At 38.6% G+C, this 26,681-nt stretch overlaps 1 protein-coding gene and 1 long non-coding RNA gene across 6 annotated transcripts in view; one reads left to right on the top strand and one right to left on the bottom strand.

The window, feature by feature from the left end:
* The window catches only part of LOC105479595 (contactin 3), a 340,287-nt gene that overhangs the window by 291,999 nt on the left and 21,607 nt on the right, over positions 1-26,681 (top strand). For all 5 annotated transcript variants that reach the window (XM_011737617.3, XM_011737616.2, XM_011737618.3 and 2 more), the window contains 7 exons: positions 6,867-6,984; positions 7,861-8,019; positions 8,119-8,268; positions 9,712-9,782; positions 11,423-11,657; positions 14,386-14,501; positions 24,427-24,613. In XM_011737617.3, coding sequence (XP_011735919.2) covers positions 6,867-6,984; positions 7,861-8,019; positions 8,119-8,268; positions 9,712-9,782; positions 11,423-11,657; positions 14,386-14,501; positions 24,427-24,613 — 1,036 coding nt within the window. The remainder of the gene's footprint in view (positions 1-6,866; positions 6,985-7,860; positions 8,020-8,118; positions 8,269-9,711; positions 9,783-11,422; positions 11,658-14,385; positions 14,502-24,426; positions 24,614-26,681) is intronic.
* The window catches only part of LOC105479597 (uncharacterized), an 89,244-nt gene continuing 81,659 nt past the window's right edge, over positions 19,097-26,681 (bottom strand). The window contains exon 4 of the long non-coding RNA XR_003017600.2: positions 19,097-21,733. This is a non-coding gene — a long non-coding RNA (uncharacterized lncRNA). The remainder of the gene's footprint in view (positions 21,734-26,681) is intronic.

The raw sequence follows: 26,681 nt of genomic DNA, 5'->3' as shown, positions 1-26,681 counted from the left end.
AGAGTCTCCTCTTTCTAGTCCATTTTAATTTTTAATTGTTCTGGATGTGACCTAGGTGTTTCTGGTATTTTCTTAAAAAGATTTCCCAGGTGAATTTACAGTACAGCCAGCACTGAGAACTAATGGGTTTAGCAAACTGAATAGCACAGTGTTTTTCAAAACACAGACTCTGTACTCAACAGGTGGCATTAACTAACACAACATAGAATGAGAGAGTTATTCTATTTTCAATTTTATTTCAATCATTTAGATTAAATCAAGGAGAATGGCCAAGGCGGGCAGATCACTTGAGGTCAGGAGTTCAAGACCAGCCTGGCCAATATGGTGAATCCCCATCTCTACTAAAAATACAAAAATTAGCTGGGCATGGTGGCACATGCCTGTCATCCCAACTACTCAGGAAGCTGAGGTGGGAGGATCATATGAACCCAGGAGACAGAGGTTGCAGAGTGCTAGGATCGTGCCACTGCACCCCAGCCTGGGTGACAGAGTGAAACTTCATCTCAAAAATAAATAAATGGTTAAACATGGTATTAGGCCTATCATTAGCCATTTTCTAATGCTTGTTAATCTTTAATTAACAGAGCAAAAGTCTCTGGCTCAGGGACTTTGACAGTGTCCAGCTTAGTGAGCATTTAAATGATTTTGGAGAGTGTCTATTTATATAATTTTCTACTCATTGTATTGATTTGGCTAGGTAACTATTATTTTGGTGAGCAGATTTCCATTTAGGATAAGAATATACATTTTATATGTCAATTCCCATATTAAGTTGAAGAAAGTTAATCAGTTTAAGAAAAAATTAAGTAGTAATAGAACATTTGGTACTAGGATATGGCAAAAACAATTGTGAAGACGTGACTCTAATGATTTAAATGTAGAAAACACTGGGTTAAGCTTGCTGGGACAGCAGACTAGGCATCCTGAGATCACCAATTCCTACTCCATCAAAATCAACACACCCCACTGCCCAGAAGAAAAAAAAAAAATTCCCAAGTTGTTTTACATGAACTTGATGTTGAAATTACAAAGCCGATACTTTGAGGCACCGCGAGCACTTGACACAACCTAAAATATGCATGAAGTACCTTCAACCAAGTTTTTGTGATCTTTGATGTGTCACTCTTTTGAAACGCTTATGATGGAACAGGCTGGGACTCAAAATCCTGTAATGGAGCAATTATTCCAGTTTACTGGTTCCCAAGAAAGTCGAGCAAATTTTGATATTAACTGATTGCATCTTATCTGTCTTAAATATCACCTGGTCAGACAACCATGTGACAGTTGAAATTGTTAATCAGTCAGAAAAATTAAAACTGTTTACAATGTTAGGGCCCGTTTTCATGTTTCAGTGGCTGCCAATTCTTTCTGCTTTTTGGATGAGTAGCGTCCATTAGTAACGAAGGTGAACTTGATGTAGCCGTTTGGCATTGGTGGGGGCAAGGTTTAATTTTTGTGGTCAAAAATGCAGAGGTGGGCCACGTCACCACCTATTCCTTCAGGGACTCTTACAGAGGAAAACACCAACCAGGTTCCAGAAGGAACTTACAGGTTCGACTGTTTTCAAGGCACCTGGAGATGATTTACATGTAATGTCAGGGTCTGGAAGGCAACCCAGTGAAGAGATGAATGATTAATATTGGAAGCGCTGCAATAACAGGCTGTGTAAAGTGATAGAAAAAAAAAGGGGGGGACTGCCTATTCAACCTCGGTTCCAAATAGCCATCAAAATGTAATTTTTTTTCTTAAACTGGAAAATTATGCTTCTTGGCAGTCCAGCAGCAGCATTTACATTGAGAGTGCTTACTAGGGAATTCATTTTTTACTTATAATTTATTATACTGAAAGTTCATACAACATTTGTAATGTTCAAGAGGTTCCCCTAATTCCAAAGTTTATTTTAAACCTTGATTTTAGCAGGTAACCTAATTGCAAAGTTTATTTTAAACCTTGATTTTAGCAGGTGGTAGATATCACAATGTATTTTTCAGCCTACCTGTAATTAGTGATGATCTTTCTGCTTATTTATTTTTATCTGGTATGGGTTATCAAATCAGGTAGTGTTTGTTTTTTTTTTTTTTCTTTAGCACAGAGTGGTTTTTAAATTACATCAAAAATTCCATTAGTGTCATCATCTAAGAAAATACAGGGGAAAAGTTAATCAGATCCTCTCCTATTTCATTTGATACACAGTGGATTTCCCCTTAGCATTTATTTCAACGATGCTTTGGCATACAAATCCATTTACTGTTAATACCTGTAACATATTATGGAAATATGATTTTTTTTTCTAAGAGAAGCCTGTATGATTAGATGGACAAATAATTGAGTAATAAAGTAATTCTAGCTAAGTTTAGTAGATATTGTAAAAATACAAGAAAGAAAAAATATTACTGTCATTAAGATGTAAATATGAACTTGAAGTCAGCTACAGTGAACTTTTTATTTTCTGGGGACAGACTAACAATTTGTGGATTAACTCTACGCCTGACATCTCTATCCCCTGCCCACCCCATTCAGCTCTCTATTGAGTTACTCAAATAAACCATGTTCTTACCTACCTTACGTCTTTGCACATGCCTGAGTATCCTAGTGTAGTTTATTTTTTTACCCACTTTTCTTGGACAACTTCTGCTCATATGTTAAATCTTAGCTGAATGAGCAGTTCACTGAAGCCCCAAAAAGTTCTAGATTCCCCCAATGTACTTTGAATTTACATTACATTATAATTTTACATTGATTTGTGTAGTCATTTCATTAATGCCTGTCTTCCAACTCTATGCCTTGTAAATATAAGGACTGTTTTTTTTTCTTGCCTTCGGCATTGTATTCCCAGCAACTAAAGTAGAATAGTTGCTTTATAAACAGTTTTTGAATGAATGATCTTATTTTTAATAGGTGATGCTTTGGAAAAGAAACTCAATTTGTATGACTTAGAGGGTCATATCCTGCTTCTTACACTCAAATGTAAAATACTGGAATAGACCTCTCTCACTTCCAAAAACTCCTTTCCTGAGTAAATTGTGGACAGCATCATAGAAAAAAAGATGTGCTTTCTGGAAAAGAAGAATTACACTAGTGGGCTTTGAGGAGAAGTTTTAAGCAAAATAGAGATATGAGGAGAAGAAAATAAAGCTATGAATTTGCACCTTCTCAATTCTGGTCCTTTCTGCTTGAGGAGGTGGGAGAAGATGAAGTTTCAGAAAATAGTGCAAACAAAGACAAACTAATTTAACAGATAAGCTATTTTTTATTCAAAGTATTATTGATGTTTCTAAGAATTTATCCAAAGATGGTTAGTGTTGTGTTATTTGAATTATTTTATACTCTAAAGAATGGCAAATATGTTTCTTATTATTTCTAAATATTAGATGCAATATGGTAAATAATCCATCGAGTACTATTTCATCCCATTTCAACTAATTTTACTGAGTTTATTTTTGGACATTTCTCTCTCATACCCTTTATCACATTTAATTAATAACTAACTATATTCTCTAACAATAACAAGTTGATGGAGAAAAGAATTAGTTTGATATGAGAGAAACTTCCTTTTGGAGTTTCTTTTACCTTTTTTCTTTTCTTAAATGCCTTAGAATACTCAATTGTATCTTGATAAGAAATGATAAGATATGCTAATAACATTTTAATTAAATCACTATTATTAAATGTTTAATTCCCGTGAAAGAAGTTGGAGTTTAGAATTACAGTCATGTTACTTGACTTCTACCATCTATGACACTATTGAAAGCTGAGCAGTTAGGGGTATAGTTGTGCATAATCATAACTGCATTTTGGTAAGCATTGTATTCTACCAAGAAATGCACAAGTCATAAGAGGGTAGCCCAATTAATTTTCACAAAATGAGCGCACTCAAGTGACCAGCACTGAAAACAAGAAACAGAAGATGACCCACATCCTAGATGTCCTCATGGTGCTTCATCCCAAAACTACCATACCTCCAAAGGTAGCCACAATCCAGCCTTCTCATATGATCAGTCATGATCACATACTCCTTTCCATCTGGTTTATATCCTTCATGCTTTTGAAACTCAGCCATGTTGATCTATGTAGTTGCAGTTTATTCATTGTCGTGGCCTAATAGTATTTTGTTAAATGATTATTCCACTGCTTATTTGTCCACTTTACTGTGATAGGGTAGTTTCTATTTTTAGCTATTATGGATAATAACTATAAACATTCTTATAAATGTCTTTTGGTAGACAGATGCATGCCATTCTGTAGGGTATATACTTAGGAATGGAATTGATGAGTCATAAATTATATGTATATCCTGCCTTCGTAGATGCTTCTAAACAATTGTCCACAGTAATTGTACCAATTTACAGTCCTTTCAGCAGTAAGAGTTCCAGTTCTACATCTTCAGCAGAACTTGAAAATGTCTGTCTCTTTCATTTTGCCATCGTCTAGTCATGGTATATGCCATGTGACTTTAACCTTTGTGAATTATACTTTCTAAATTTGTAAACATAACTTGTTTCACATGTTTATACCACCTTTTTACCCTGACTTGAGTTTACATCCTAGAGAGCAAGGGCCATGTGTTAGACACTTCTCTGTCCTTGAATGAATCTAACATAGCAAGCAAGGCATGCACTTTTGTTAAGATAAATCTTGTCTCTATGTAGTGCTCCCTTAAAAGATCATAGAGTGGGAGAGAGAGAGCATTAGAAGAGGAATAATGCAAATATGTTTTATTGATAGAGACAAAAAATAATGAGAGAATCTCTCTTATACTCTGTCAAATTTTATTCTCCATTTATGTATTCATACACTCAAGTCCATGTTGGGGCTGAAAAAATGGTTTCCATTTCAACTCGTTTTAGTTAATTGCTTCCTTTTTCTACTGTGCAATGTAAAAGGATAATTAAAAATTATATTTCCCCTGACTACATTTCTTTAGGAAGATGGCTTCATTTTTTATGATGCAGATATTTCTCTCTCTTCACCTGTCGGTGCCAAGAGTGAACAGAAGTCAGAAGTCCACCACCAAACTTTTCCTTACTCCTTCTAGAAACAAAGCCAGCCATTGTGCCTAAAAGGTGTATCCAGATATGTGAGGACATAAAGTCCCAACACAATTCTCTTTTACCCAGATGCCTTCAAAATAAGCAAATAAAGGTTGGCAGGAATAAAAAGCTTACCCCAATGCCTTAGATGGCATTTACTACTAACAGTTCTTCACTGAAAATAAGAGATTTCTATAGAAATGATAATCAACCTCCTGTGAGTATATGGAGCTCGTAAAACCTGAAGAGTTTCTAAAGGTCAGCAAGCATTAAAGGTTTTTGTCCTGGGGATACATTTCTAAATAACCCTAGGAGAAGGAGAGGGGAGAGGGAAAGAAAAAAGTTTTAACTTGATGAAAGTAGAACATGCAAGCTTAACAGTTTCTGGATTATCATTTAATTACAACCATCAATCATTTCCCATCTGTCTTCTTCTAGTCCTCACAAATTTCATCTAAAACTATACAATACAACTAACAGAGAATATGTAACCCATTAAGAATCCTAAAGATGGGAAGCAATATTTAAGAAATTACTCTATAGAAGATTTTAGGAAATTCCCTAAAAATAGGATAATAGAATTCGTCTTGCTATATATACTACAAAAACTCAAGACTAAAACTTTTCTTTTAATTAATAAGATAAACGCTACTTACTGCTTCTTTCTCTTTACCAGACATGAACTGATGGTCATTTTCCAAGGGCTTTGGTTTTGAAATCATTTAATTACAAGTCATATTTTTACTAATGTGTGAAACTGACTTGCAGTTAGTCATTTTATTAACACAATTTTACATTCTCTTAAAATGAGGTCCATTTAGCATTGAGCTTTTAGAAATATATTTGCCCTGTTAATTAGCTCTTGGTGAATGCCAGCAAATGTCTTTAAGGACAGCTGTTATTATTTTTTATTTTTTTGGATGGGGAGATAAGAGTCTTGCTCTGTCACCCAGGCTGGAGTGCAGTGATGTGATCTCGATCTCAGCTCACTGCAACCTCCACCTCCCAAGTTCAAGCAATTCTCATGCCTCAGCCTCCTGAATAGCTGGGATTACAGGGGTGCACCACAACACCCAGCTAATTTTTGTATTTTTAGTAGAGATGAGGTTTCACCATATTGGCTGGGCTGATCTTGAACTCCTGACCTCAAATGACCTACCCGCCTTAGCCTTCCAAAATGCTGGGATTACAAATTTGAACCACCGCGCCCCACTAGCTGTTATTTTTAAGGTTTAAAATGTTTTAATTTCTTCTTCTTGAGGGGTTCATGCTTTCATGCTGACTGTCCCTAACTTCTACAGCCAAGGAATTAAACAGCTTTAGGCTTTTTAAGCTCCAATATGTTCAGAAAAGTGTTTCAACCGTGGTAATCCCCTTGTCGTGCTGCATTTATCTCCCACTAGATACCCACATGCGTTCCTCTTCTTCTCAGGCAGATAATTGCAAAGGGTTTGGAACCAGAGAAGAGAGTTGAGCTGGTGCTGAGCAGTGGATATAAAAAGAAGTGTCACCCTGGTGGAAGTAAATAGACTCTGAGACTGTAATCTTTGCCCTTATTTATTTTCGAAACCATAAAGCCCAGGAGGAAGGTTCTTGTTTATTTGGCTACAGAAATCTTTGACTGCAGTCATGTATGGTTTTTAACTTGTTTTTATTTCCATACATTCCATTACAGCAATCTGCTCTCTTATACCACCTTAGTTTGCTCCCTAAATACAGTTCTCATTGCGATTTGTTGTTTTTGGCCATAGACTTCAAAATTCTTTGTGTGTGTGTGTTTTTGTTTTTGTTTTTGTTTTTAAATAATGGTATATTCATTACCTGTTTTCCCAACAGAGTTCATCTGGTGATTTAATGATCAGAAACATTCAACTGAAACACAGTGGGAAATACGTTTGTATGGTGCAAACAGGGGTGGACAGTGTTTCATCTGCTGCTGACCTCATAGTAAGAGGTAAACATTTATGCCTCCTTGAGTTTGTAACTTCACATCTTAACAGCATTCCTTACTGGAGGAAAAACCGTGATGAGATAGTATGTGAGCATACAAGTTATCATATTGATTTCATCGTCCCCACATAGACCACAGAATATGACAATAGGGGTGAGTGCTAATTCAAAGAAATAAAAATCTCAACTCTGCCCTTCAAATAGCTCTCACTGTAATTGGCATTCCACAGCTGCTGCCAAGCTGATGTGTTTTTGAGCATGTCATTAATTCAGTGATTGTATTTAATTTGAGAGAGAATATTGTGCAGTGTGTTTGCTTCCAAAATAATCAGGATTTGGGAATAATTGTATGTAGGACAATTTTCTAAAAATAGAAAAAAAGTATAAGGATTATTCAGAATGACTGGGAAAATTTGCCAACCTGAGCTGCTGTCCAGGATACTGATTTTCTACTGGGCTGACAAATAACCAGAGTACATCATGAAATAAAACACATCTAGGTATCAGATTGGGAACTACAGAGATACACCAGTGGATTAAAGGGAAAGGCATCACACCAGGAGTAAAGGACATTGAATTTGGAAAGGTACAGGAATCCTGCTGAACAGAGGCTTTTAAAAGTGAATATCATCTGCAATCAGAGAGTATTATGGTTTGGGAATTACTGCCTCACATCCAAATTTAAGATCTAACAACAGAAATGGGGGGTAGAGGGAAGTAGTTGTTCTGTTATCAGGTACATGGCCTTTGCCCTAAGTGTTTTTGAAATTGGGAAAAGTCAGAGACATTGAAGTGGTCATGTGACATTCTCTTCTCTTTGACAGGAGAGGATGACATTTATGTAATTGCTACCCAGTGTTTCCATTTGTGCCTTCCTTAGGTTCACCTGGACCACCAGAAAATGTGAAAGTAGATGAAATTACAGATACAACAGCCCAACTCTCTTGGAAAGAAGGTAAAGACAACCATAGCCCAGTTATATCCTATTCCATCCAGGCTCGGACACCTTTCTCCGTGGGTTGGCAAACCGTCACAACAGGTAAAGGGGGAGAGGCAGAGGTCATCTGCACACATACAAATGGATTTCAAGTCAATGCTGAAGCATGAAGACTCTTACCTCTCAAATATTCCTTTGTAGTGCCTGAGGTCATCGATGGGAAAACACACACAGCCACTGTAGTTGAGTTAAACCCATGGGTGGAATATGAATTTCGGGTTGTAGCCAGTAATAAAATTGGAGGTGGAGAACCCAGTTTACCCTCAGAAAAAGTAAGAACTGAAGAGGCAGGTTAGTGTTTTTGTTTTCTGAGTAATGGGTTAATAGATTTCTGTGTACTTCCATTTCCCTTGGCCCTGAACTCCAGGCCAGCAGGGGGTCGGCCTCAATAATCCATTGCTGCAATTATCTGACCTTTCTAATGGCAAAACTGGCCATATGGCATTTGTCAAAAGAAACACGTGTAAGTGATTCTGATGTAGTGTGACATTTCCAAGAGTTCAGTCCATTGTAAACGATCATTAGTGCATGTTGAGTGAATATGTTTTTGTCACTTAAGGTTATAATTACTATCTGACATAGTTACCCTGTTAACAAGGGAAGTGCTGTTTTCATTTATAACAAGCATTGACAAATTGGTAGGATAATGACATTTGTGAGTTCTGCTGCTAGCAAATCTCATTTTGCCACCAAGCTCAGTGAAGGAGCTTAAACAATTGATGAATAGGTATATTTTGTCACTTCAAGTGTTGAATTAAGAAAGAATCATTGATAGGAATTTCCACGTGAGACAACTATTCACATAGACCATAAGACTGCTTTTATTATTCTAAAAATATCCCAGCATTAAAACTCAAACTAGAAAGTGTACATAGCATCACATTATAGGGACAACTGAGACCTAAAGACTTGCCTTTTCAGGATCTGTAATATTACTTACTATTAACTAAAATGAAGTTTGAAATAGAGCTGGTAGATCACTTTAGGAACTCAGCTAAGACGGAAGTCATCAAATATGTTTCAATAATTTTCATGATGCTATTTTACTCAGAATAATGCACATAATGTTTATGCTGGGAAATATGAGAAATAGAGGAACTGTGCTTGCCCTGGTGTTCTGGTCATTTGTTCACACTACACATATTTTAGGGAGCATCCTCTGTGTGCTCAGCACTTTCTAGATACTGCAAGTACAGCTGTGACCATACCAAAGACCCACTTTCATGGGACGTATATTCTAGTTTTGTCCTGGGGTTCACTAAGGCTAAAGTTCTCAGGGTGAGAATCTGATGCCCCTGTGAAGTTTATAAATAATACCTCAAAACAAGATTCAAGGGTTTGAGTTTGGGTCATCCTTACATATAGCCAATGTTGTTCTCAGAATTATATTCTACTTGAAATAGTCACAAGCTAAACATTCATGCTGGATTGATTTCCCATCATCTCTGGTGAATCACTTTTTCTTGTTTTATTAACTCTCATACTAGCAAAGTATCTTCCAACTTGGTCATGTTTGTTTGAGAGATTTTGAATTTTTTTATGATTTCATGTAAATATGTTGTTTGATGATCTCATAAAAATATGTAAATGTATGTACGTACATAAACATCCATATGTATGAATAATGTGCCAATGATTAAATTATTTTAAATATTTAAAAAAATTGCATTGTCTTTTAGATAAATGTTACTTAATGCAAGTACCATTTCATCTCTGTTTCTCTGACCTGTACAGTTCCAGAAGTGCCCCCTTCTGAAGTCAATGGAGGAGGCGGAAGCCGGTCTGAACTTGTGATAACCTGGGATGTAAGTGTTTGGGCAGCATCTTCACTATTAGGGTGTTGCTGTTCCCATGATCTTTGTGGCTTCCCAGGTGGTGGTGCTGGGGGTGTGGTTGGTGGGTGCTGCTGCTGCTGGTGGTAATATAGGTGGTGGTGGTGGGGTTAGTGGTATTGGGGCTGGTGGTGGTAGTTGTAGCCATAGTAGCTAATATTTTTTATGCTTTCTCTGAGCCACCCACTGTTCCCAGCATTTAGCATATATTTTCCTCATGTCATCCTTGCATCAATCTACAGATGAAAATACACAGGCTCGGAGATAAGAAATAATTTGCCCAGGGTCACCTGGTTGGTAGACGTAGGGACGAGTTATGTTGTGGCTGGTGCCCCTCAAGCTCCCATTATGACTTTCCAAACAGCCGTGCAGCCCCCACTGGTAAAGGCACCTATTCCAACAGGTGCTTGAGTTTGTTTCTTTCCTGGCCATTCTCTCAGCCCTTGGTTTACAGCATCAGTAGGAAAAAGGTTAATTAACAGGTTTTAAGTCAAAAAGTACTAGAATTACCTGCATTTTTTGAAGATGTTGATGATGTGTCAATAAAATTTTTGACGACTCAAATATAGCTTTGAGTTTTTCATTAATATTTTTTTTTCCTTTTTTTTTTGAGACACTCTTGCTCTGTTGCCCAGTCTGGAGTGCAGTGGCATGATCTCAGCTCACTGCAACCTCCACCTCCTGGGTTCAAGAGATTCTCCCACCTCAACCTCCCAAATAGCTAGAATTACAGGCACATGCCACCATGCCCAGGTAATTTTTGTATTTTTAGTAGAGACGGGGTTTTGCTATGTTGGCCAGGCTGCTCTCAAACTCCTAACCTCAAGTGATCCACCTGCCTTGTAATTCGTTAATTTATAAATTAGTATTTACTTCCCTTTTTTTTTTTTTTTTTTTTTTTTTTTCTTGATGGAGTCTCTCTCTGTCGCCCAGGCTAAAGTCAGTGGCATGGTATCGGCTCACTGCAACCTCCACCTCACAGATTCAAGCAATTCTCCTGCCTGAGCTTCCCGAGTAGCTGGGACTACAGGCGCATGCCACCATGCCCGGCTAATTTTTGTATTTTTAGTGGAGACAGGGTTTTGCCATATTGGACAGGCTGGTCTCAAACTCCTGACCTCGTGATGGCCGCTCGCCTCGGCCTTCCAAAGTGCTGGGGTTACAGGCATGAGCCACTGTACTGGGCCCCTTTTTATTTTATTTTTTTCAGTTTTACTTCATTATGCTTAATCACTAGTCCAATGTTTCTTCTCATAAAGTCAACATTAAGAATTAGATAATTTTTTTTTTGACTTAAGAGATCAGATATTTTCAACTGAAAGTATATCTTACTGTTAGAAACTCAGATTTGAACCATAAGATGATCAGCTGTCTGAATAATCACAGAAAATTCCAGTTCATTATCTGGATGGCTATGAAATGGTGGCATATGTCTGTTTCAAAGCAGCTGGCATGACTCTCCTGCTGATGTTTTCCTCCTTTTTTCATCCAATTGCTTAATACAATGTAGATGATGATTTGATGACTTTTACAAATGCCTGTGGATCACAGCTCCATTCATTTTTGCCTTGCCCTTATGTGTAAGGGTGATTCAGTGTGTCTTTCCTTTATAGCCAGTCCCTGAGGAACTACAGAATGGTGAAGGTTTTGGGTATGTTGTTGCTTTCCGCCCTCTTGGGGTTACCACCTGGATCCAGACAGTGGTGACATCCCCTGACACCCCAAGATATGTCTTTCGGAATGAAAGCATCGTGCCATATTCACCATATGAAGTTAAAGTGGGTGTTTATAATAACAAAGGTGAAGGACCATTTAGCCCAGTGACAACAGTGTTCTCTGCAGAAGAAGGTATGGAAAACATGACTGTGTTTCAGCTCTGCCTAGTAACAATTATTTGTGCTCCAAAAACGGATATAGAGTCTCGTTTTGACTTCAAATATGTTTATTCCAAAGAACAATGATCTAAGTAGTAGTTAGATTCCCAGTGCAAGTGATAAATATCAATCATAAATGACTTGAAGTGTAAGACTTAATGGATAGTTAGAGGATGTAACTGTGAAAGGAAAATAAAACCTCAGGACCCCAATTCACTAGGCCAAAAGGAAAAAATTAAGCTGAATGCTGAGTCATGCAAGAAAATGCCTTTCCTTTATTCCTAACCAGATAGCTACAGATAAAACGTTAAATCTCTCTACAGGTAGCTACTCTATGTTCGCCTTGCCTTATGTAAAGTACTGATTTACTGAGCAGGAGACCTAATTGATTAGCCTCCTATCTGCTCTTTTTCCTTTGCAACATGCAGATTACCATACCCTTCCTCTTTGCACTCCAGCCCACTCTAAATATTAAAGCCCTCAAATTCTATCTTTGGAAATGGACACAGACCACAGACTGTTTCTGTGAACCCGTGTTTTTTGGTTTTTTCTTTTTTTTTTTGTTTTCTTCTGGGCATGTCCTTAACACCTTGGTACAATAAATTCCAAAATTGATTGAGACCTGTCTCAGATCATAACCATCAATTTAAAAATCTGTTTTGAGGAACACTTCCTATGTTCCAGTTTGTGAAGCAAGGAAAATCACAGCCTTACCTTGGGGTAATAAAAATATACCCCTTGGAGCTACCCTAGTCCTAAGTTGTCCAGTGGTTCCCATGGCCTGAGAAAGGGATGTAACTGAATGAAGAGTCAGGAGCAGTGGTATCTCATTCAACACATATGCAATGTGCAGGTTTGAGGGATATGAACCTGCTGGTGGAGATACAGACATACTTCACTCTGGACCATTCCGTTTCTTTGTCTTTCTTTTATACTTGTCTCAGATACTGAGACATCTACATTTTGTCTCATGACCGCTTTAGAAAATAATCAAGGTAAAAGAATTATACAAAATTGCCATTTCATAGATCAGCAACAACTATTGTAGTTTTTTGTAGTTCTACAAAAAAAAATAATAATAAATGGCAGAAACTAACATGTATTCAAGTTTTACTACCCGCCAGACATTACCTAATTTGATATTTCAGATAAGAAATATAGGCACTATTATTTCCCATTTACAAATGAGAAAATGGAAGCCTTATAAAAGAGAGTAATAAATTTGCCAAAATTCCAAAAAGTGAGTGGTACAGCCAGTATTTTAACCAAGGGCCTTTGCCCTTAACCATTCTGAGCTCACAAAATATATCAGTGTCTCCCTCCAGACCTGACAGTAAGTTGCAAAAAGTGGTCCGCAGTTGTCATTCCTAAGAATAGTAAGTAGAGTTGATTTTTCTTTGGATCCCCACCCCTCTTCTTGCCTTCTCACTTTCCGTTGAGTTCTGAGAGGGATTTTTTTTTTTAAGGATTATAAAAGTCTTTGCAGAAGAGCCTTAAATTCATAGTCAGACCTCATTTCTAAAAGTTGCCAGGGATTGCAAGGGCAAGTGAGAGGTCTGGAGAGTGATGGCAATTATCCAGGGAGTTTTTGGACACTGTTTACCTGTGCATCCAGGACCTAGGTGCTGGCAACTGGAAAAGAGGGACAGCCACAGCTTCTTACCCATTGTTGCCTCCTACCCATTGTTGCCTCCCTCATTTTCCTTCCCCTGTTACCATTTTTGCTCCCACTGAAGAGTCAGCTAAAAGTCTTTTTGTTCAAACATGAGAAATGAATTGGGCTTACCTAAGGAAGAAGCAGAAGATTTCTGTGAAATCTACTAGGTTGTCTCTGTGAATCCAAGGGAGAGTTATGTAGCAAACCTCACAAAGAACTTTAATCAGAGAAGCCCTGAAACCTCAGAAAATGGTCTGCTCCTCTAGAGCACGTGCACTGGATCAGTGGGCTCCAAGTACTCCTCGACTCTCCAAACCAAGTTCAAATTTTCAGGAGAGAAAATCTAAGAGGCCCAACCTTAGACCAGGAATTCATCTCAGCATCAAGCCACCTTGTCTGAGAAGCAGGATCATTTGACAAGAGAAATGCACCTGAACTGGGCCCTGAGAGGGGAGAACCACTGTGAACCCCATAGAATCTCAACAGTGCTTATTACAAAGGGGGATCTTCTTGCTGTATAACAAACCACCTGCATTTCTATCTACTCTTTCAAAAGAACATGCCATCCACCACATTTCAGTTGTCCGTTCTGTAGTCCTCACTAGAGAAGGTACTCACTCAGTGTTTATTGTTTAAATGAGCTTTACTTAACCTAGACCTTTGTTTGGCAAACTGAAAACTAAGTAGCATTTGTGGACAGGGAAGTTCCCAAACAGTAGGAAAGAGATGAAGGGAAGGAAATAAAGACAAGGTGAGGAGAACACAGGCAAAAAAAGGAAGATAAGGAAGATGCCAAAAAAGAGGTACAAGGGAGGAAAGTATAGGTTGCCACAGCTGTTTAGCAAGGAAAAGCCTTTGGCTATGATGCCATCTTTTCCTAAGAAACAGAAACGGACCAGTGTCTCTATTTTCAACATATGGTGCCAGAATATTTCATAGAATTTTCAAGTATGTTAAAATGCTTCTATAAAAATAAGAACGTTAATATATGTTTTAAACAAACTGCCAAAATTAGCGTCATATTTCAATTTCTGTTTCCGAACAGAGCCTACAGTGGCCCCATCTCAAGTCTCTGCAAATAGCCTATCTTCCTCAGAAATTGAGGTTTCATGGAATACCATTCCTTGGAAGTTGAGCAATGGACATTTACTGGGCTATGAGGTAATTTCTTTTCTGATTAATTCGTGTATGTGTGTCACATGCTACTCTGTCTCTTACCTTTGAAATCCTTAACAATGACCTCTTATTTGAAGTCTATCTTTGGCTGAAATTTTTTTATCAACACATTGTTTCATCTGATGTTCAATGCATACTGAATTTAACCAGTTGAATGAAAATAACATTAGTTGGAGTAGAAAAGGAACAACAAAAGAATATGAAAGGAAATCATGTATCATGTGGGCCAAATATTTTAGATGGGTTTACTAAAAAATAAGGGTGAGATTGAACTGCAGTATTAAGTTCATAGAGTACTTTCGTCAACAGGAAGTCACTGTCCTCCAGCTCTTTGTCTTACTTTCTTGGTGGCTTTGTTACATTGTGGAGTTCTTTTTTTTTTTTTTTTTTTTTTGAGATGGAGTCTTGCTCTGTCACCCAGGCTGGAGTGCAGTGGCCGGATCTCAGCTCACTGCAAGCTCCGCCTCCCGGGTTCACGCCATTCTCCTGCCTCAGCCTCCCGAGTAGCTGGGACTACAGGTGCCCGCCACCTCGCCTGGCTAGTTTTTTTGTATTTTTTTAGTAGAGACGGGGTTTCACCGTGTTAGCCAGGATGGTCTCGATCTCCTGACCTCGTGATCCGCCCGTCTCGGCCTCCCAAAGTGCTGGGATTACAGGCTTGAGCCACCGCGCCCGGCAACATTGTGGAGTTCTTTTATAGGCTCTAGAGAAGCCACCTGTCTGTAAGATACTTTGAGCCTTCAAAGACCTCTCTGTTTAGTGAAATAGGATGAAACATCTGAAAGAGAGGATAATGTAAGACCAAATATAATGAAGGTCTGACTAGGTCACTCAAACAGGAAATGTTTGCGTTGTCAAGAAGGATGGGACATATTGAAAGTCTTTATAAGGGTGGTAAGGCTTAACAGGACTTTCAAGGGAAAGTAAGTAAAGGTGGAAGGAGTGGAAAACATTCTGGATTAGGCATGGCATGACGGAAAAGCAGAGTAGAGGCCTACCTGCCAAAGGTTCCTGTTTGAAAAGGTGACTTCAGATAGGCACGGGAGGACCAGGTCACAGGTGGCTTTAAAGGCTAAGAAGAACCATTTGAACTGGGTCGCCTATTTAGTAGTGAGCAGTTAGAGGAAACTGGGAGCAGTAGAGCCAAGAACTGGCAAGATAAATAAAATGCAAAGAAGATTTTGCCAACAATGGCATTGTGGGATTCATAGTTGTGATTTCATCCCACCCACAGCTGTCTTCTTATGAAGCTTCCCTCCAGGCTTCCCTGAGGAAGTGTGTAACTCCTGATTCAGTGGCAGGCTTACATGGGCAGGTTTGCATCACAGGGCCACGTACCCCTCCACTTGCCAACACACCTTCAAATGAGAGCTCCAGGGTGATCTCTCGATCAAATGTAAATGCTCTGTGGACTGTGAAGCCTAGCAAGTCAGATTCTTGTTTGAGATATTTAAATAAGAAATATACAGATTATAATTAGTGAGTGTAATGCAGTAGTGTGTCACATTTGGGGCTCAGTTCAGACTTCTCAAACTAAGGCCATGGACATGCAGGACAAAGCTAATCTGCAGAGATGAAATACACTTCCATGCAACCCTAAAGAATGAAGGAGACAGGGGCTCATGGAACCTGCAAGAGGGCAGAATAAGCCAGGTGTGGTGGCTTGCACCAGTAATCCCAATACTTTGGGAGGCAAATGTAGAAGGATTGCTTGAGCCTAGGATTTCAAGACCATCCTGGACAACTTAGTGAGACCCCATATCAATAAAATATACAAAAATTAACTAGGCATGGTGACACATGCCTGTAGTCCTAGCTACTTGGGAGGCTGAGATGGGAGAATTGCTTGAGCCCAGGAGGTCGAGGCTTCAGTGAGCCGTTATCCTGCCACTGCACTGTAGCCTGGATGGCAAACTGAGATTCTATCTCAAAAAAAGTGGAGGCAGCCAGAATAAAATAGCTCTTTGACAGTCATTCAGTTCTCAAATGACTTGGCTTTATTCTTTTTCATCATGTTACCTTGCCCTTCTTTTTAATAGATTCTCTTTATATTTGAACTGCCTTGAGAGAGTTTCTGTTCCTTGCAACCAAACAAGCATTGACTTGAATTAATATTAGCAAATTAAGAAAAGAAAGGATAGGGAATAGAGCAATGATGCTCAGAGTGTGGACTATGAAACCCCTACAGCAGAATTACCTGAAGGTGTTGTTAAAATTGAGCTCCCACAGGACCCACTCAATCCAAACGTTTAGGACTAGGTCTTGTTAGTGTATATTTTTAGTAACTATCTGTAAAGAAACATCTTCCTGCACACTTAAATGTACTAAACACTGGTCTTGACACAGAGAAGCCTGATCAGAGACAGAATAGTCCAGACTTAAGGAAGAGAGAGTATGAAGAAGTAAAACACCACATAAATACAGGAGAACAACTTAATGTGCATCTTAAAGGAAGCCAAGAATAGCTGGATGGAAGATTTCTTTAATTCCATGGCAATGGATGTAAGCAATGAAAGATGATGGGGAGCCAACAGTAGCTCCCTCGTGATTAGAGAACTGGCAGTGACATTGGCAATGGAGGTAAAGGTATATGGGATGGAAGGAGCACAGCTGTAAAGAAGTGTGACTCTGAGGCCAGTCCATAGCAAATACCAATTCTACCACTTGCCAGCTGTGTTGGGAAAATTACATAAACTCTGTGAGCCTCATTTTCCTCACCTGTAGAATGGGGACAATAATAGGCCTAATTCATTAGGATATTGGCAGGATTGGATAAGATTAGGTATGTAATGAGGTTCTCATAATTTCTGGCTCTTTATTTCTTTATCTATCTATCTATTTTTGAGACGGAGTTTCCCTCTTGTTGCCCGGGCTGGAGTGCAGTGGCGCGATCTCAGCTTACCGCAACCTCCGCCTCCTGGGTTCAAGTGATTCTCCTGCCTCAGCCTCTCGAGTAGCTGGGATTACAGGCGCGCACCACCACACCCAGCTGATTTTTGTATTTTTTAGCAGAGATGGGGTTTCTCCATGTTGGTCAGGCTAGTCTTGAACTCTTGACCTCAGGTGATCTGCCTGCCTTGGCCTCCCAAAGTACTGGGATTACAGACATGAGCCACTACACCTGACCAATTTCTGGCTCATCATAATAAACAGTCAGTAGGTGTGAGACATTCCTCAGAAGAATTTTTGAGATATTAATGTATCTATTTCTCCCCAGTAAATATTCTGTAGCAAATAATTGACAGTAAGCCCCCTTAACTCAAGGGATTATGCCAAAAGCTATCAAAAGGAGTTGCCTGCAAGACACTTCCCTTCCTAGCTTTGTTTCAAAAGTTCAGGCCATTAGGGAGATTGTTCCATGTTTCTTGGAGGGTCATAGGAGAGAAACTGCAACTGAGGAAAACATACAAGAGAAATTTCCAATGGCATTGGCAGAAATAAATGTCTGAAGCTTACAAAGCCTCCTGGGGCCTACATCTTTCTAAGGCAGTGCCCAGGTTGATGGCAAGATTGAACAACTGTGTTTCCCACACTCAGCAGTGATTACTCACTCACCAAACACGGCCTCCAGCTGCTAGAAGTAAAGGGCTCAAATCAAACACAAAAATAAGTGATCTTGGGGGCTTTGGGAAGGGAGGCCCAGGAATGACTATGCCTGAATCTCCCATTAGCTGAGCAGGATATGGGATTCAATGTTTGATCAAATTTATTTAAAGAAAATAACACAGCTGGGCGCAGTGGCTCACGACTGTAATCCCAGCACTTTGGGGGCCAAGGTGAGTGGATCACAAGGTCAGGAAATCAAGACCATCCTGGCTAACATGGTGAAACCCTGTCTCTACTAAAAATGCAAAAAAAATTTTAGTAGAGAGGAACACTTTTACACTGTTGGTGGGACTGTAAACTAGTTAAATCATTGTGGAAGACAGTGTGGCGATTCCTCAAGAACCTAGACCTAGAAATACCATTTGACCCAGCCATCCCATTACTGGGTATATACCCAAAGGATTATAAATCATGCTGCTGTAAAGACACATGCACACGTATGTTTATTGAGGCACTATTCACAATAGCAAAGACTTGTAACCAACCCAAATGTCCATCAATGATAGACTGGATTAAGAAAATGTGGCACATATAAACCATGGAATACTATGCAGCCATAAAAAAAGGATGAGTTCGTGTCCTTTGTAGGGACATGGATGCAGCTGGAAACCATCATTCTGAGCAAACTATCGCAAGGATAGAAAACCAAACACTGTATGTTCTCACTCGTAGGTGGGAATTGAACAATGAGATCACTTGGAAACACAGGGTGGGGAACATCACACACTGGGGCCTGTCATGCGGTGGGGGAAGGGGGGGAAGATAGCATTAGGAGATATACCTAATGTAAAAGATGAGTTAATGGGTGCAGCACACCAACATGGCACACGTATACATATGTAGCAAACCTGCATGTTGTGCACATGTATGCTAGAACTTAAAATGTTTTTTAAAAATAATTAAATAAATAAATAAAAATACAAAAAATTAGCTGGGCGTGGTGGCGGGTGCCTGTAGTCCCAGCTACTCGGGAGGCCGGGGCAGGAGAATGGCGTGAACCCAGGAGGCAGAGCTTGCGGTGAGCCAAGATCACGCCACTGCACTCCAGCCTGGGTGACAGAGCAAGACTCCATCTCAAAAAACAAACAAACAGAAAAGAAAATAAATGAACACATATGGCACTCCTCAGATGGGAGACCGACATGCACACTCACCGTGAACAGTGTTGTCCTTTTTGGAAATCATGACAGGATCATAATTCTTGACCTGGTTGTAACTTGTAAAATAGTTAAGAAAAATAAATGGAAGAATATACATGAATGGCTTGTGGGATTCCAAGCAGAACAGAGTGCTAGCAGTCACTGGTGGTTGTTGAACAGCTTAGGGGAAGGTAGATGTTGATTGTTTAATATAGTCATGCACTGCATCATGATATTTCAGTTTAGGACAGACCACATATACAACAGTGGTCCGCTAAGATTATAATACCACAATTTTGCTTTACCTTTCCTATGTTTATGTATGTTTGAATATACAAAAATGTACCATTGTGTTACATTGCCTACAGTATTCACTACAGCAACATGCTGTACAGGTTTGTAGCCCAGGAGCACTACGCTACACCATCTAACATAGCTGTGTAGTAGGTTATACCATGCAGGTTTGCATAATTGCACTCTACGATGTTCATACAATGCAACAACCATCTAATAATACATTTCTCAGAACATATCCCTGTCATTGTAACACGTAACTGTATATAAATTTAGGTCAATAAGAAGTCATCCAGATAGGGATATTTTATAAGAAAGTAGAATCACACCATTATTGGTCACACCAAGAAAGAGAGTTTCACTGAAAGACAGAAAATTTAAAAATCCTCATAGAACCATCACAGTGTCTAGTTAAGTCCACACCACTTTAGAATTAGACAAACCTGTGTTCAGATCTGCTAGGTTGAATATAAACTCTACAAGGGAGACGTTAACTCAGCCTTTTTCTTCGTTGATCTATCCCCAAGTGCCTGGAGTAGTATCTGACATGCAGGAGGCATGCAAAAAATATATGTTGATGGAATAACTGCAGTTTGGGCTCTGCTACCCTGTTGCTGTATGTCCTTGAGCAAGTTGTTCGAGCTCTCCAAGGCTCAGTTAAAATAGAGATAATAATAACTCACAGCATTGTTTGCAAATTAAATGAGATAAAGCAGCTATTGTCAAAATGGCCCAAAGAGACTCAGGGCTTTCACTTTTCTCTGTTTTGAATATTGGGCTTTGGGATGAGATTGTACTGAAGAAAAAAAAAAAAAGAAACCAGTGAAGTAATATATAGTAATGTAGCACAATCCCAGGGTGGGACCCAGTGGCCACCATTTCTAATGCATGCTGATATTGCCGTCAAAGTGGGACACAGAAAGATGAGAAGAGCTATGGGAAAATGGGACTTTCTTGAAATTAATTACAGGTTGAAATGCATTGCCGCTTGCCTGTTTGTAAAGAGTAGCAAATAGAATGTCCAAATGTAGCATGAATACAGTATTGAAAGGAAACAACGATTAAACATTTCTTTCCCAAATGCTTGGTAAGTATAAAGAAAAAGGAAACAAGCTGAAAGAAGTACTAATTGGGAAAATCTTACAAAATAATTTATGTAATTATGCCAAGATAAAAATATGTCTTTTCTTAGTTTCAGTAATGATTTAAAAATTAACCTTGGGTGGGGGGAGAAGGACTTGGCAGAGTATTTAATTATCAGTCGTGTGGCTAACTTTCTGGGTTGCAGTTTCTCCAGTTTGGCTTTAAAATTGTTAATAGCTCCTGCCTTTCTCTCATCTCAGTGAGGGTTGATCATGTGCCATGTGGCATGCTGAGCACACATCATCATTAGCATCTCGACTAATTTTCTTTCTGATTTGACCAAGCAGTAGTTGAGAAGCTCATTTCCCTGGGCTCCAATTTATTTCATCAGCTAAGCCGTTGCACTCAGGCTCAGATCTTTTCTGGTGCCCTTTTGGGTAGGAACAAGAGATACAGACATGATGAAGAGAGGCAGAAACCTTTAAGTTCATGGATCCTGGGTGCCTGAGGAATGAAAGCTCCCACGTTCTAGTGCAGTATCTACAGTCCGTTTCTTTAAAGTCCTTCTCTGTTTTGAAAGAACCACATTTGGGAGAATGACCTTGATAGATGATTAAAACAAGTCTACACTTGTGAAATGATACAGATTAGCATATTTTGGAGGAATCAATTTTTTTTTAAGTTTGGCAGAGGAACGTAAGTAATGTGCCATAATAGAATGCCAAACTTAAACTTCATTGATGCCTTCTTCCAGCCTCCTGTTCCAAACAGCTGTACAGAATATGTTCCTAATATTTCAATTAGAATGAAAAAAGATGTAGGCCAGGCATGGTGGCTCACACCTGTAATCGCAGCACTTTGGGAGGCCAAGGAGGGTGGATCACCTTAGGTCAGGAATTCGAGTCCAGGATGGCCAACGTGGTGAGACCCTGTCTCTACTAAAAATACAAAAATTAGTCCGGCATGGTGGCTGTCACCTGTAATCCCTGCTACTCAGAAGACTGAGGCAGGAGAATTGCTTGAACCCGGGAGGTGGAGGTTGCAGTGAGCCGAGATCGTGCCATTGTACTCCAGCCTGGGCAACACAGTGAGATGCTGTCTCAAAAAAAAAAAGAAAAGAAAAGAAAAAATATGTCAAATATGTGAGTACTTTTTTTGAGACTATGAAAATCTCCCTGGAAAAAAAAGACATATGCATTAGGTCTAATTCTCTGAAATCGGGCAAAGAATTCACTCTAGCACAAGTCAAATGCATATGGAAAAATAGGATACAGACAATTGAGGCATACTGAAATAAATATGACAGGCACAAATGCATTCAAGTGTGTATAATACAGACTTTTGAAGAGGGTCAAAGGGTTGGTTTAACTGGAGAGAGCAGTAGCAGTAGCCTTTTGTGAGTGAAGGTTGCCTAAATGGTGCTGTATTCTTTATTAGGCAAAGATATTCTGTACCAAATGGTGGCTCAACACTGGGGGAATAAATATCCCAGCCTCTCTTTCCTTCCATCCTCCCATCACCAGCATCCTATTACTTACACCAAGTGAGAAGCCACAGGGCAAGGGAGCCAGACGGACAATAGTTCATACCAGTCAGCTCTCCTGGGGACTGACAGCAGAGTGAAGAAGAGTGGAAGACAGATCTGGAGTTGTCTTCCTAAAAGACATTTAATGCATTTTTACCTGCTTTCTATTTATTTAAATGTGTCTGGTCTAACTGCTAAATTAAAATATTTGTCTCTGAAAATCTATAAGTATGAATATAATTCTTTTTGTCTATTAAGAGTATTTCTGATTCAATAGCTATTCTTTAATGGCTGAAAAAATGCCATTTTAATATATTATTTTTATAAGCTGCATTTCATTTTTAAATTTAAATTAAGTGAAATCTCTGATGCAGTGGTATTAAGGACTCTTCACAATAGGAACATATTTTTTTGGAAAAAACAAATTACTGGAAGTAATAGAGATATTTTTAATTCTGATATTTCTCAATTGTGTTTCTGTTTACTTACCCAGATAAAAATATATTGGTTTGTGAAATGGTTTTATGATTCTGAAGGCAAAAAATTGTATTGCCTCCTCAATAAATTGGAGTTTTGATGTTTCCTAGATGAATACAATATTGATAATTGAATACATAGCCTGGTGAATCTCTGATGTAGGAAGGAGGGAGGCATTTTTAAACTATGTTCAGGCCATTCAACAATTCAACAGCAGTTAATGGTTAGTAGGTACAGACTTTGCTGCGAGCAGTAAAGCTATGGTGATAACCAAGACAGACAAGCCCCTGCCTCAGGTGTGTGAATCCACCTTCACATCCTTTCCCTCCTGCTGTCTGCTGAGTGAGGAAATGCAGTTAATTTCTGTCCCAGGTGCACATCCTCACTGGCAAACCAAGGCATAGTCACCCACGACTGCTCAAGAAGATAGCCTTTATCTCTCAGGTGTCTAGCAAGGAAAAATGATTGAGAACCACAATTCAGTATTAACAAACCCCCTCCCCTGGAGTGGATTTGCTTTTTATTTTTCCTACTCTAAACTCAGAGTGAATTTGCAATAGGAAAATTGCTGCGTTTATTCAGTTCTGGAAAATTCTCAGCCTTTTTGCCTTTGACTATTGCTTTTTCCGCAGTCTCTCCTTCTGAAACTCCAGTTAGAACTTTTCATTGTACCCTCAGTGTCTTTTAAGTTTGCTTTTGTAATTTTTGTTTCTTTATACGGGCTCTGTTCTGGGTTAATTAATTCCCTTTTCCACCATAAGTCTTCAGCTTAATTCTATCACTGATTTTATTTTTTAAATAATTGTAGTTTTTTAGGTCTAAGAGCCCTGCATGTTATTTTTCAAATCTGATTTATTTTTTACATCTTCTGTCATTGCATGGTAGATTCAGTTTCTTCTTTAATAAATCTAGATATTTTAAACAGAGTTATTTTAAACTTTGTTTCAGATCAGCGTATTCCAGCTCGTCTTCCGCTGGTTGGGTCTGCTGTCATTTTCTTGCTGCAGGGTTCCCCGTATGCTTTGTAGTATTTGTCTCTGCTTATCTTTCGTAGATGCTACCTTCATGTTCTGTCAATCTTTCAATCTTACATTCACTCTTTTCTGAACAATTACATTTCCAAATTTTGTTCCTTCAGCCTAGATGCTTTTTCTTCTCCATCCCTGTACTGTAGTTGTGCCTATCAAATCCAAATTAGCATAAAGTTAGTCTGTTCTTTCAGTTGTAGTACTTTGACTATTTAAATCCAAAACACAACTGAGAAGGAAAGTGGGGCATCTTTTGTATTTCTTTCTTAACGTTTCCACATTTTTAAAAAATGATCTGGCCTTATATAAACATTTTTGAACAAAATTTTATAGAACATAGTAATACAGAAAATTGGCAATATTAATAACACTTTGTTCCTATATTTAATTATATATACACACATATATACACATACATATATACACACACACACGTATTTATATATATGCCTCCCTCCTTCCTACATTTCCCTTTCATTCTCCCACTTACAATCTCATAGTCTGGCTTGCTCAGCCCTTGTTGTGTTTGAATTTATCTGGTTCATATATTTATTTGTTCATTATTTTTCTCCTCCTAGAGTCCCTTTTCTCTGTTGTGACACACAGCCTAATGCAGCACCTAGCACATAGTAGGTCTTCAGTAAATATTTGTTGAATAAATCAGGAAATAAATCAGTGCCCATTTTAATGAAAATCACTTAATGGAAAGGGCAGAATTTGTTTATGCCTTCACATGTTCGGTGTCTTCTGCCCACCAGGTGCGGTACTGGAATGGTGGTGGAAAGGAGGAATCATCCAGTAAAGTGAAAGTGGCAGGAAATGAGACATCAGCCAGACTACGGGGCCTGAAGAGCAACCTGGCCTATTACACAGCTGTCAGGGCTTACAACAGCGCCGGCGCTGGGCCCTTTAGTGCCACAGTTAATGCAACCACCAAGAAAACGCGTAAGTATATTCTGATTCATTTAAATGGTAAGGAAAACAGTTTGCAATAAAAATGATAGCCTTCTATATTATTTGAAATGGACAACCCACGTCATTAATCTCACTAGATTATATAAACCTAACTCCGGCCGGGCGCGGTGGCTCAAGCCTGTGTAATCCCAGCACTTTGGGAGGCCGAGACGGGCGGATCACGAGGTCAGGAGATCGAGACCATCCTGGCTAACACGGTGAAACCCCGTCTCTACTACAAAATACAAAAAACTAGGCGGGCGAGGTGGCGGGCACCTGCAGTCCCAGCTACTCGGCAGGCTGAGGCAGGAGAATGGCGTGAACCCGGGAGGCGGAGCTTGCAGTGAGCTGAGATCCGGCCACTGCACTCCAGCCCGGGAGACAGAGCGAGACTCTGTCTCAAAAAAAAAAAAAAAAAAAAAAAAAAAAAGCCTAACTCCAAAACCTTAAAACTCAGAGCCACACATACCCTTGTCTTCATGATATCCTTAAATCTTTAGGTAGAGACTCCCTGTGAAAATGAATATGCACCTTTTGAAAAAAATCTTAATGTGGGGTGTTAGGTTAAATCTATCCCCTTTTCTTTTAAAATATGGTAAGCTTAGTTGGGTTTACATTCACGTATTTTTAGTTTCCCAAAGTTTGAGGATTTCTGATAAGCATGAATAAGTTAAAATTAATGCCGAAGAATCAGGAGTGATTTTTCCTTCTTTACCTTTCTTTTCTACATCATTCAAAAATGGCAATGTACATTAAATGGTTATCAGCAGAAGATGATGGTCCTGTGAATGTGTTGATACTCTGACAAATCTAAGCAGAGTTGTCAGTGTTGCCTTCAAAACTGAGTTTTTGTTAGCTGTGTATTCACAGGTAAATTTGCCAGCTGCAATCATGAGTTACAATTATATTAGTCTACAAGAAAGTCAGTGATTTACAATTTGGGAATGTTCCACACGTATTTCAGTTAATCTAATAGCATAGTATACATTTCAGCATTGTGTTTTATTGTTTTATTGGTGCTTACTCACAATGCAAATGTTTGAGTTGCTGTTGTCATTGCCCTCATCATAGCTAATAGTGATTGAAAACATTGTGTCCCAAGTAATTTATGCTCATTCCCACATTTAATCCTCATAACTACTCCCAAGAGGTCGGTGCCATTATTATCTCTATTTTAAAGGTGATAGAAGTATGGTTTGAAGGGATTAGGTGACTTATGCGCAGTGATACCATACTTTTACTTGCAGAAAATTGTTTTCTTAATTTATTTTCAAATTTCTTAATTGAATAAAAATGTTTGCTTAACTAACTTTATGTAAGAATGAGACAATTTTTATGCTTGGTTGCTAATTTCATTGATGCATTTCTGTTTCCATATATCATTTTTTTGAAAACATACATTTTTTGTCTACAATTGCAAAGAACTCCAATAATATAAAATTGAATATGATTGACTAGCATTTTTAGGCTAACTTAAAGTAATGTAAGACATAATTCTACTACTTTAGATGTTAATTAACCAGTGTAAATTTGATTAGAGAAGTTTGTATGTTTATCTTCTTTGTATTAGCTATAGAAAAAAGAGTGTGGCTAACAATTGGCTAGTACAGTGACCATTGCAGAACACAAGTTTAGCGACAAACCGTTTGAATTTCTGTAGCAAGACCCATTTGTAAGCAACCGACTAATGTAACATTTAACATGATCCTTATCTGATTATTAGAGGAGGTCTAATCTACCTGTTTGTCATACCACTTGGTTGCTCTTAGACCAAAGAGCACATGGGTTTGGAAATAAAGAAACAAAAAATTCTGTATTTACAACTCTTTACTAAATATGTTTGGTTTTCTCAACAATTCCTGCTGAATTAATATAATCTAAATATACATCATTATTTATATATTCCAAATACAGCATCAATCAAAAATTCTGATTGCAAAAATATATGCAAACAAGTTTATCTGGCTCTTTTCTCTGACTTAATAATTGATGTGATTACTTGCTAGGAAATTATGATTGTAAAAGACAGTGTAACACCATGGTAGAATCAGTGAAGAAC

This window comes from Macaca nemestrina, chromosome 2 (assembly GCF_043159975.1).
Source record: "Macaca nemestrina isolate mMacNem1 chromosome 2, mMacNem.hap1, whole genome shotgun sequence".
Lineage (NCBI taxonomy): Eukaryota > Metazoa > Chordata > Mammalia > Primates > Cercopithecidae > Macaca > Macaca nemestrina.
Note: the sequence above shows the minus strand (reverse complement) of the source record. Positions and strands in the feature narration are given on the sequence as shown.